This window comes from Dromiciops gliroides, chromosome 5 (assembly GCF_019393635.1).
Source record: "Dromiciops gliroides isolate mDroGli1 chromosome 5, mDroGli1.pri, whole genome shotgun sequence".
Lineage (NCBI taxonomy): Eukaryota > Metazoa > Chordata > Mammalia > Microbiotheria > Microbiotheriidae > Dromiciops > Dromiciops gliroides.
Window position 1 is genome coordinate 283,384,834 of NC_057865.1, and position 12,368 is coordinate 283,397,201.

General features: G+C 45.2%; 1 protein-coding gene across 4 annotated transcripts in view; it reads left to right on the plus strand.

Annotated features, from left to right (window-relative positions):
* Positions 1 to 12,368, plus strand: part of RIC8B (RIC8 guanine nucleotide exchange factor B) — a 100,463-nt gene that overhangs the window by 71,284 nt on the left and 16,811 nt on the right. For all 4 annotated transcript variants that reach the window (XM_043965746.1, XM_043965745.1, XM_043965747.1 and 1 more), the window contains exons 6-8: positions 1,799 to 1,894; positions 5,930 to 6,074; positions 7,553 to 7,697. In XM_043965746.1, the coding sequence (XP_043821681.1) occupies positions 1,799 to 1,894; positions 5,930 to 6,074; positions 7,553 to 7,697 (386 nt within the window). The remainder of the gene's footprint in view (positions 1 to 1,798; positions 1,895 to 5,929; positions 6,075 to 7,552; positions 7,698 to 12,368) is intronic.

Here is a 12,368-nt window from a genome sequence, read left to right on the forward strand (position 1 = left end):
CGTGGTTTTGTTTGTGCAGAAACCTTTTCATTTAATGTAGTCAAAATGATCTACTCCAGATTTCATAATGTTCTCTGTCTCATCTTGGGTCACAAATTAAGATGTAAGATAGGGGGCAGCTAGGTGGCGCAGTGGATAGAGCACTGGCCCTGGAGTCAGGAGGACCTGAGTTCAAATCTGACCTCAGACACTTACCACTTACTAGCTGTGTGACCCTGGGCAAGTCACTTAACCCCAATTCCTCACCAAAAAAAAAAAAAAAAGATGTAAGATAATTGTAGAGCAGGAACAGCATATATGAGGAACTCAGAGAACTATAAGGAGATTTGTTTGAATCGATGGAAAGTGAAGAAAGCAGAACTAGAGACATTCTAGTCTTCACAGTAAGTACAGAAATTTACATGGAAACAGTCATTTAAAGACACTGAGCACAGAGTATATATTAATCGGTCTCGGTCCCAGGACTCATCGTCCTCTCATCGGAAAGATAGAGTCTAGGGAAGCCAGAATGTGGCATACATTGTCAGATGCAGGTGTTCTGTCGACTGTTCTTATAATAATTATTATTTTGTTGTTGTTGTTAAAGGGGGTGGTTCAGTTGGGAGCTGGTACTATATCTTGAAGTGACCATTATATAAAAATAAAAGACATTAATTGTTTTTTAAAAGAAAGAGCCCACCGGCTCTGGATTCAGGAGGACCTGAGTTCAAATCCGGCCTCAGACACTTGACACTTGCTAGCTGTGTGACCCTGGGCAAGTCACTTAACCCCCATTGCCTCGCCAAAAAAGAAAGAAAGAAAGAAAGAGCCCCATACTTGGTCAAAAGCATGTGTTTGAGTGTAAATTCAACCACCTCTCTGGGTAATACTAGACAAAATCACCAAACTTTTTTGATCTTCAGTTTACTCATCTGTTGAATGGAAATAATAAAGCTGATGCCATCTGCCTCATCAAGGTCTTGTGATCAAAGTAACTTGTTAACTGTAAAGCACCATATACATGTTTATAGTGGCCACTCTTACTATTTTCCCCTTCAAAATAAACACCGACTTTTAAAAAAAAAAAGTGAGGCAGTTAACTTAAAGGAAATGAATTTTCCCTCTTTCTCCTTTTCCCTTTTGTTGGGGTATCCCGGGAAATCTGTTTTGTTAGCTTCCTGGGCAGATGTAATTGCTGCCTTTCCATCTTCTCTCGTGTGTTGAGTGTGGCTTTGTTTGTGCCCTGGCTGACTCTCCTCAGGCCACCTTTGGAGCTGTGGCTTCTACTGGAGTCAGCTGGACTGAGAGTGAAACAGAGCAGCCACTAGGGCCATGAGCGTGGACCTCGTGGTCACCATGCTTGTAACCAAGGCAAGCCATTGCTGAAGACAGAGGACGTAGAAAAAAATGAGGCAAAGATTCCAAGAAAGGATGGAAATCACTGTGGATTAATGGGAATGGAGCAACATCAAAGAAAGAGATGGCGGTGCCTTGAAGAGAGGTCTTGATTTGAGCTCAGAGAATTAAAGTTTGAATCCCTAACGTGCTGTGAGTTTGTGCGATCACCAGCAAGTCATGGGCCTCAGATGTCCAAGGAAAAGGCTAGACTTGCTAGTCCCTTTGAGCTCCAGACTCTGGAGCATCATCAACGTTCCCCTCCCCCTCCATAAGCTGATCTTGACCCCTCGGTTTTTAATTCTGGAGGCTCTCCTCTTCAACCTGAAGCTCAAATGTGTGTGTGTCTGTCTGTCTGTCTGTCTGTCTCTCTTTTGGGCAATCCTACAAACCAGCTAACTCGCCCTCTCTGGTTCTCTTTTAGGGAAGCTGCTATCGGGAGGGCCTGACTCCAGTGCTCAGTTTACTAACTGAATGTTCCCGAGCTCACCGTAACATCCGGAAATTCATTAAAGACCAGGTAACCAACCGCTGGATGCCTATCGATGGGGAAAGCCCCATGCCTGGTAACAGTCACCTCTTACTTGTCTTCTCTTTGTGCCTCTGATTCTTTCTTCAAGCTCAAAAAAAAACACCAGGGAACATTGTTTTTCTCTTTTGACCCCCCTCTCAATTGAGAAACATACACCTATTGCCACTTTGACAAACACACCTTTCCTTCTTCCTTTTTGTTTGTTAGTGAAGGTGAGGGAATTGTGGATCTGCCAGATCAAAAAATATATATAGGGGCAGCTAGGTGGTGCAGTGGATAGAGCACCGGCCCTGGAGTCAGGAGTACCTGAATTCAAATCCGGCCTCAGACACTTAACACACACTTACTAGCTGTGTGACCCTGGGAAAGTCATTTAACCCCAGTTGCCTCACTAAAAAACAAAACAAAACAAAACAAAACAAAACAAAATATATATATATATAATGAGCACATCCTACTCTGCACAGAGGTCAGTAGTAGTAGTAGTAGTGGTGGTAACAATAACAATAATAACAAAAACAACAATAAAATAATAATAATAGCATTATATAACACTATATACCAGGCACTATGCTAAGGATCCTCACAACAATGCTCAGAAAGAGGTGCTTTTATTACCCCACTTTATAATTGAGGAAACTAAAGCAGACAGAGGTTGTGTGACTTATCTAGTAAGTGTCTGAGGCTGAATTTGAATGCAGGTTTTCCTTACTCCAGGCCCTGAGGCTTTATCCACTGCAACACCCCATGCCTTACTTAACTTTTTTTGGAGAGGGAGGGGGCAGTGAGGGTTAAGCGACTTGCCCAAGGTCACACAGTAAGTGTAAAGTGTTTGAAGCTGGATTTGAACTCAGGGCTGGTGCTTTATCCACTACCCCACTTAGTTGCCCCTCATGCCTTACTTCAAACAAAAGATTAACCTTTTCATGACATTCTTTTTTTTTTTTTTTTTGGCGGGGCAATTGGGGTTAAGTGACTTGCCCAGGGTCACACAGCTAGTGTCAAGTGTCTGAGGCCGGATTTGAACTCAGGTACTCCTGAATCCAGGGCCAGTGCTTAATCCACTGGCCACCTAGCCACCCCAAGATTAACCTTTTCAAAGTAAATGGAAACAATTTCCATTGATGAATTTACAAGTTTTTCCCTTTAGCAATTCCACATGCAAAGCTACTCCTAATCTTCCCCACTGGGCTAGAGATAACTTTAATCTGTCAAATGAACTGTATAGCTCATTCCTCGACCCAGCCATGCTTTCTCCTCTTCTGACTCTAGTTCATGTTTTTGCAAAAATCCTCCAAAGAATTACCACGCGAAGCCTTCTTTCCCCAGCTCCTTCAAGTGGAATACAAACACCTCGCTTTCTACTCCTTGTTTTCCTAGAATATCTACTGTGGGGCAGCTAGGGAGTGTAATGCCAGGCTCGGAGCTAGGAAGAACTTAACCCTCATTTGCCTCCATTTCCTCATCTGTGAAATGGGGGTAATAATAACACCTCCCTCCCAAAGTGGTTGTGAGGATCGAATGAGATAATAATTGTAAAGCTCTTAGCATAGTGTGTGGCACACAGTCAGCGCTATGTAACTGCTCACTATTATCATTAATTTTTTTTTTTTGGTGTTACAAAATTTATTTTAGTAGTCATTGATTATATGGCTTTTTCTCATAAAATTGATTTTGACAGAAAAAAAATCAGTCATATAAGATTGTTTGCTTTAAATTGACAACTAAGCTTATTTTCCCAAGTTGGGGAGACTTCTACCTGAATTATTTACCACTTTAGGGAAGCACTGAGCTACTTTTAGAATTTGTGTCTAGCCAAATTGATCTCACTTACAAAATAATCACACTCAAAAATCAGTTTCAAAAGTGTAAAATGTAGTCAAACATCTAGCTTGGTTAACCTGTACAATGTCAGAGGACAAATTTCACTATTTTTATTTCTCAATTAATGGTGATTTAATGTGACCATGAGCTGCCAAATCATGGTGGACATCTCCAATTTGAGTTTAATCATTCGGTTCTTATGGTAACATGATAGGTTAATATTTTATTCTATACCATCTAGATAAGCTGTAATTAGAACTAACATTTATATGACCTATTCAAGTTTGTAAAACCCTTCATGTACATTATATCATTTATGCCTCAAATCAACCTTGCTACTTGGGTACTATGGAAATTTTTATAAGGAAACCGAGGATCAGAAAAGTTAAATATTTTCTCCTTGGTCACACGTTCTGAAACAGGTTTCAAAACAAATCTTTCTGATTCTAGGCCAAGTATTCTAAACCACTATAGCATAATGACTCACATCCTGATGCACTTAATTAAAAATAACAATTGGAACAGTTTAAAGAAGGCTTCTTGGTACAATGGAAAGATAATCGGTTCTGAAGTCAAAGCAATTGAGTTCAAATCCTTTATTTAACACCATGTACTACACTTTGGATTTTTTTTTCCTCATTTATGAAGTGAAGGTATTGGACTATATGGAGGAGACATATCTCACACTTTTATTATTATCATTATTTTTTTGAGCGATCATGTCATGAATTCAAGAGCTCACTGCCTTTCCTCCTATTGTTATCATTGTTAATGTTATCTCTCAGGAGCCTTAGTGGCCATTACTGCATGAACATATATGTCAATTTCCACATGCTTTACATTTCACGTGAGGAGCCAGGCTCAGGCAAGATTTTGGCGTGCTGACACATCTAATCAAGGAAACAAATCAAGCCTCCATTATTTATTTATGACCCACAAGGTGGTGAGCTGGAATCATAAAGTAGAGAAAAAACACATTAGAATTTGGTGTTTGGGCAGGATCCATCAATCAATAACTTTTTTTTTGCGGGGGGGGGGGGTGAGGTATTTGGGGTTAAGTGACTTGCCCAGGGTCACACAGCTAGTAAGTGTCAAGTGTCTGAGGTGGGATTTGAACTCGGGTCCTCCTGAATCCAGGGCTGGTGCTTTATCCACTGCGCCACCTAGCTGCCCCCAAATTAACTCATTTTCAAGCTGACTCCAGATGACTTAACGGAATTTTCCCATTTCTTTTTTCCAACTGATACCCATTTTAAGTAAGTTTTGTCTCCCAGAGCTGCAAAGCCACACTCTTCTGGTGTTTCTTCCTCCAGAAATCGGACTGAAAATCACTTTGTTCCACTCAGAGAACTGACAGGGATTTACTGAGCACTTGCCCTGTGCGGGCCCCCAAGCTTAAAAGAGAAGTATTGATACTTGGCTTTCCTACTTGTGTCTCACTGGGGAGACTGGGAAAGACATATCAGATAGTGTGACTTAGAAATCCCGTGGTTCAGTCTGTAAGTGTTAGGGGAGTTTAGAAGGGAGAACGATCATTTTGGGCCTGGCCTTGGATGAAGAGAGGTTGGTACCTTAAGGTGTTGATTGGCGAGGAGGGAATGAAGATGGGGTGTGTGTGTGTGTGTGTGTGTGTTTACCAGTGGGGTAGGACATGGGGACCCTGGGGAGAAGCTTTTGTCCAGATGATCAACCCAGCATCCTTCAGTACATTGGTGGGACACACATTCAAGGGAGAAAGTGTCCCAGACCCCCCAGCTTCACTATTTGGGGTCTGATTTTGTTGGACTCAAGGGAGGCACATCGTTCCTGGTGCTCCCTCTTTTCATCCTAGAGGTAGGGGCACGTGATCTTAGGAAACTGAACCTGTGTCTGGCTATGCCTGAGTCCCATGTTACCCCTCTGCCTGGGTCACTCCAGCCCATCAGTTGTTGGGTGATTAGGGGTGGAGAGAACACGGCTCTGGAGACAGAGCACGAGGTTTCATCCTGACTTTGACATGTACAGCCTGTGTGACCTTGGTCCACCTTGTCACCTACCCGGGCCTCAGTTTCCTTATCTGTAAAATGAGCTGATTGGACAGATGGCTTCTCGGGTTCCGTCCAACTCCAAAGGCCTTGATTAGGTAGGTTCTTCACCTCTAGTATCCGAGAATGCCCACAGGAACCCGGGCCACAGTCAGTGTTGTGTTTGTGTCTTCAGGTCCTGCCTCCTCTGAGAGATGTGACCAACCGCCCCGAAGTCGGCACCACCGTGCGGAACAAGCTGGTGCGCCTCATGACTCATGTTGACCTTGGGGTCAAGCAGATCGCAGCCGAATTCCTCTTTGTCCTTTGCAAAGAGAGAGGTAGGTGGGAGCCGCTGGCCCTTGCTTTGAGCTGATTCTCTTCCTTGGGGACAGAGGAGAAACATAGTTTTGAATGGGAGGTCCTCACTGGTCCTCCTGGAATAAAAGGAGGCTAGACCAACAGTCAGATCCCCAAGGATGGAAGATAGAAATCAGATGTCACCAAAGAGCTGAAGTAATAATTTGTGTTTGGCTTCAGAATTTAACAAAATGGGCAGATCAGCACAGCTGATTGGGACTTCCCACTGCTGCGGGGAGTGGGGTGGGGGCACCAGGCTGCTTCACCTTCTGCCCCATAGCCCATGCCCCATCTCTGCATGACAAAATAGTCCATCCGTTACCACAGCCTTCTTTTTGTTAGCTTTTGGCGTAGACCAACGCCAGAGGGTTTCCGTAACTGTTGTCTCCTTGTTTCTTCCGCCTGCCAAGACTGGTGCCCGTGGTTTGCTGTGATTTCTACCAAAGCTCCCAGAGGGTCCTTGGCCCGATTCAATTATGCTCCGCTCCCATACAGCAAGACGGCAGCCCCTCAGTACCTGGAGGCTTGGTTGCCCTGGGGATGAGAGTTGATTCCACAGGCCCCAGTGGAAAAGGGTCTAAGCTCAATATTATTAGTGCTAATACACTGGCCCAGAGAAGAGGCTGCCTTGTTCATAGGTCATGGGCTCCCCCTCCTCCAAGATCTACAAGCAGAGGCTGAGAAACTCTCCTCAGGGGTGTTGTGACTGTTTGGCAGAGAGGGCCTAAGGCCCCTCCCAGCCCCAAGGTTCTGGGATTATCCGGTTTTACTTATGAACACTCCTCAATTTATTCTTAGTCTTGATGATGTATCCCTCCATTTCCCAGAAAAGAGGTGAAAGGCAGGTTCTGTTGACTCCATCTGCAGAATTACATGTGGGGAAAATCCCCACATGGCCGTCTCTGAACTCCATGATTCTCTGTGTGGGGAGCTATGACCTAAAAAATATGTTTCATTGATCACTGGGCCCCCCAGGAAGTTCAGGGCATCCCTATGTGTGTGTCTTTTGTCACAGAGGGGCCTGAAAAGTTCAGCAATAATAGCTCAGCCCTGCCTCCTGCCAGTCGAGACTAGAGTCAGGAAAACCGGAGTTCAAATCCAGCCTCAGACACTTAACTAGCTGTGTGACCCTGGGCAAGTCACTTAACCTTGCTTGCCTTCATTTCCTCAGCAGTAAAATGGGGGTAAGAATAGCACCTCTCTCCTGAAGTGGTTGTGAGGGTCAAATGAGATAATATTTGTAAAATGCCCAGCACACAGTAGGTGCTTGATAAATGTTGGTTCCCCTCCCCCTTCCTTCTCCTGCTGTTGGCAGCATACATGGGGCTCCGAACTCCCCACCCTAGAACCTCCTGGAAGCGCCTGCCAGGAGGGGCAGGGCTGCAGATGGCCGTGGGCACAGGTGCACACTCAGGTTGACTTGACTTTGACAACCGTCCTGCTCTCTGTGACTTTACAGTGGACAGCCTCCTGAAATACACCGGATACGGCAACGCAGCAGGCCTTTTGGCAGCCAGGGGCCTCCTGGCGGGAGGAAGAGGAGACCACTGGTACTCGGATGATGAGGACACAGACACGGAAGAGTACAAGTCTGCAAAGCCCAAGTACGGTATCAAGCATTGTCTGGAGCCCCCCTCCCCATGCCCTTAGCTTGTCTGTTTTTCGGTTATTTGTCTCTTTCTCTCGCTTTTTCTTTCATCTTCCAAATGGTTCCTTGCTCATGTGCACTGGGAGGTGGTGATCCAGGCTTAGCTCTGATGGATCGTCCAACAGCTTCCCAGGCTTCCCCTGGACTGCTGGTTTTAGGTGATAGGGAGAGGGTGGCCTTTCCAATAAGTGACTCATCCTCTCCTCGGTGGTCCCCGATGTAGCTCTCCCGTATTCAAGAGGCCCATTATCTCATACCGAAAGCAGCCTCTTCTCATTCGCTGGTTTCCTTTCCATCCGTTAAGCCCTTGTAAAGTAGACAGTCTAGTTATTGGGTTATTTCAGGTTTAACTCTTTCTTTGGTGACTCCCCCCACTTCCAGCCTTTCTTGAATCTCCCCTGGAAAGTCTTTCTGTACGGACAGGCTCATGAAGTGATGGTCACTAGTTGCCATGGGAAGAGCTTTAATCAGATTAGAACTTGGGGAATCATCTTTGCCAAATGCCCTAAATGACATTCGTGCCTCGGGTAAGGAAACCAAGGGCCCCCAGGGAGCCTCACTGGCGTCAGAGGATAAGATTTAGAGGCTCTACCCAGCTGCAGTATTTTATCCTGAGTCCGAATGCCTTCCTCGCTTGTGGTGTTTGTGGCTTCCACCACTGGGGAATGACCTCCTCTCTGGTCTTTCGGATTTGCTGACCCAGATAATGTTGGAGGGTGATGCTCTTCCTTTTGGCCATCATCAGCGGTGCCCAGAGTCTCGGGTCCCCTCCTACCATCTTTCAGACACTGCTGGGGACACACAGTGGGAGCCTGGAGATTGAAAATTGACATCTGCCAAGTGAGAATGGGTTTTTTTTTATCCCCCTTTTAAAAAAAAAGAAAGAAAGAACAAAACTAAAACGAATGTGTTTATCTCCTATTGAATCCTCCTAGCACAAACTTCTCAGTCATCACCCTGGAAGTGGGCTGTGAAAATGTGTCTAAGCTTCTAATTGTTCGGGATTCTTGTGGCTAGCTCCTTATGGAAGAGCGGGTTGATTGAAGGGCTCTTGGCAGAGTTCTGAAGCAGTCAGCCCCAGCTGGCTCCTGGGTGGTGTGTACTCAGAGACAGAACTTGCTCAGATGAAACCATCAGCACCCCTTTCCGCTCACCAGAGTAGTTCCCAGGGATATTTCCCTTGAAGCATCGTGTCCCTGAGACAAGGGGATCCTGGTTGGTGTCTTTTGCGCACAGACAAGTCAGAGTCTTTATTAGTCTTTGTTTCTTGGATTCCATCAGTCAGTTCCCATAGGAAGGACATTTTCATGCCAAACTCATCAAAAACCATATTGGAATGTGAGGCCTTAGAATCCATCAATCAAGAATTCCAGGAATTTTAAATGAAAGAAAAACTACTGGAGGCCTGTATCCCGGGAGGGTACATATAGCAGTGAGCCGGGATGAGAGTCCCAGGTTTAAAATCTCTCAGTGTCTCCTAACAGCATGACGATGTAGTGATCAGAATTACAGTATGTAATCTCGCATCCACATCTGTGTGCCATTGGGAACGGAGCCGAAATCTCCTACGGGATCTATGTCTTGCGTGGTATTGTCAAAGAAAGATCCAGAATGCACCACAACCACATAGGAATAAAGAATTTAAAGAGAACCCAGGTCAGGACTGGCCCTTGGTGAAGGGCCCCTCTATGTGAGCATATTAAGCTTTCTTAGAAAGCCCATTTACAGTAAAAAATAGGATGTTGACTGTGGTCGTATTTATTGTCTCTCACATCCTTTTGGGGATCAAACCCTTGAGTCCTCATATCTAGAAACTTCTGACCTATCTTGAAGGTCTGTCTCGACCTAGAACTGGGGTCTTTGTCTAAACAAAATAATCTTCTCTGTCTAATCCTCAAGACTCTTCATTGCTTTACTCTTCGGATAGGTCTGTGTCTGTTTAATCTTAAGTTTTCTCCTTCCCTTATTTGAGGGGAAAAGAAATCACTGGTTAGATGTTTCATTTATTTATTGCCTAAAATTTGAAAAGGCCTCCTAAACCAGTCTCGTTTTGAAAGAGCTGCTAAGCAAAGGCTTGTCCAGGAAACAGACCAGCTATACACTGGGAAATGATCCCACTGGACCTCAGGAACTTTCTCCCCAGCAGGGGAAATGAAAACTTTGTTGACGCCCCACGGAGCTTTGCCAACCTAATTAAGCTTATAAAGTCAGTCTCGGGTAGAATCGATTATCCCTCTATCCACAAGGTACCCCTTGTTCCCTCCTCCCTTCGAGCTCCCAAGAGCAAACATGGCTGATTTTCCGACACTATACATTCATTCCCCACAGTTGCTAGTGTACGCAGAGGTAGGGAATCTGTCCATCCATCCAGTCGGCCCGAGCCCAGTTGTCAAAAATGTAAGTGGATTCTGATTAGTGCACCAAGGTAACCTGTAATCCTTGAGAGGAATCTAGACCCCGAATTGTGTGAAGCTTACATTCATGCTACGGGGGACAGTTAATATCGCAGCAATCCTTTTTGTGTCAAAATAAATGTATTTAATGGACTGGAAGCCAGCCTTCTGCTGCTGGCACACTTGCAGAAATCACAGGCTTAGAATCAAATTCAAGCAACATTGCCACACAGGCATTTGGTGTGTGTCCGGCCAGCCCAGTCTTTTAAAATTTTCCCCCAAAGCCCTGGGTTGGGTGTTGGGGAGAAACAACAAATTCTGGATTCTAGCAGAACCTAGAGGTTCTGTGCTTCCAAGACGACCTGGCTCATGCCCTGGAGGAGATATAACTGACCTTGGTCTCACTTCTCTACCTCGCTAGCCTTGGCTTAAAACTTTTCATTCTCTCTTGTTTGTTTTAATTTAATTTTAGTGTGTCCTGCAGCTGGTTCTCTTGTCTTCCTCCAAACAACCTCTACCCAGGATAGGGGTAGGGACTGGCCTGTTGATTTCAGTGTTATGGGGATCTGCTAGGTGGAGCAGTGGATAGAACACTGGCCCTGGATTCAGGAGGACCTGAGTTCAAATCCGACCTCAGACACTTGACACTTACTAGCTGTGGGACCCTGGGCAAGTCACTTAACCCTCATTTCCATGCCCCCCCCCAAAAAAAATAGGGAATTGATTTCAGTGGTATAGGGACCCTCCCAGGTGAGGGAATTCTATCTACCAGTGCAGGTCAGCATCCCCTCTGCAATTTACAGTCTTAGAGAGTTGTTTGGCAGATGGAGTAGTGTCTGGAGTCAGTATGGGTCTGAGATGGGACCTTCTTAGGCCCAGGGTCTGCTTTCTCTCTAGTATATCATGCTGCCCAGCTAGGATAAGAGCACTATTATCCTTTTAATTAGGATGCTACCGCAAGGTGTAAGCTCCACACAGAAAACTCCCAAGGCCCAGCCACCCAAATTCTGTATTTGTGCTTTATAGGATATTGCTTCCCCAAACTATCCCATCTGCTGAGGTTGAGAAGAAGCCTGTCTTAGACATAATTTGGGTTGTGATGATCCATGTTGTTATGGGATTGAAATCATAATCCCAAATCTGGTGATTTAGTGCAGTTAACTATTAGCTTGTATCTCGTACCAGGCCAAGGTTGAGATGGAATATTGTTTGCAGTCTCCAAACAACCGCTAACCCGTCTGTGAGATGTTTGGTTTTGCAGTGTTCTACCCCACCCCAACCCCCTAATTAAGTGCTTGGGCCTACACTTTGAGCATTGTGCCACCCTTGGTGTTCTGCTCTCCTTGTGCCATGGTAGGCGTTCTGCGTTAGATCTGAGTTTCTCCAGCATGATAACTGTGAATTTTCCTGCATTTCATTGATCAAATGTATTGTTCTACAGGGGAATGTGGGAAATTATCATACATCATAATTGTAGATACGAAATGCTTTTAAAAAAATAATAAGTCCACTAATTTGGTACAATTAAGTACCCTTCCCATCAGACCCATGACTTTTCATCCCTTCTTCTAAAGCTAATTGAATAGCCTTTCCTTAGTATAAGCTTTAATAACTCAGCCCCCTTCTTCTGTGGAGCAGTGCTAATGAATGGGCTCCCCAGCCACAGGGTTCTTTCAGACCTCGGGCTGCTGCATCAAGCTGTTATATCAGCCTTTGTTTTACAGGGCCTCATGAGGGAGCTGAGCCTTTGAAGTCACAGCCCCAGGAGGGCCACCGCATGGGCTCTGGGTGCTCCAGGTACCCCAAGGTCTCAGCCAGAGCCCCTTGGGGCAGCTCGGCCTTTGTGAGAGGCACTTGTCTGCCTTTTAACTTTGCTGTTCTCGGAGCATCCATCTGCCTTCTCCCGTGTAGTAAAAACAGAAGGAAAAACCCTGGGAAAATCTGGTGCGGCTCTGGGGACCCCAGAAGCCCTTGTGATGAGCTCTTGACAATCAGAGGGCGTTAGCACGTTCCTTAGAACGACCCTTCTTCCCTTAGCTCCACACAGTGAGGGTGTAACCTGGCTCCTGGGCAGAATGCATTCCTAGGGACTGTTTATCTTGACAGGGCCATTTGGAATAAGATTTCTGAACAAGTAGATTTATTTTATGGCAGCACATAAAAAAATTTCCCAGTGCCCTCTTCTCACACTCGGTGTGCTCCTGTTGATCTGTCCATTAGTAGAGTTGGCAGTA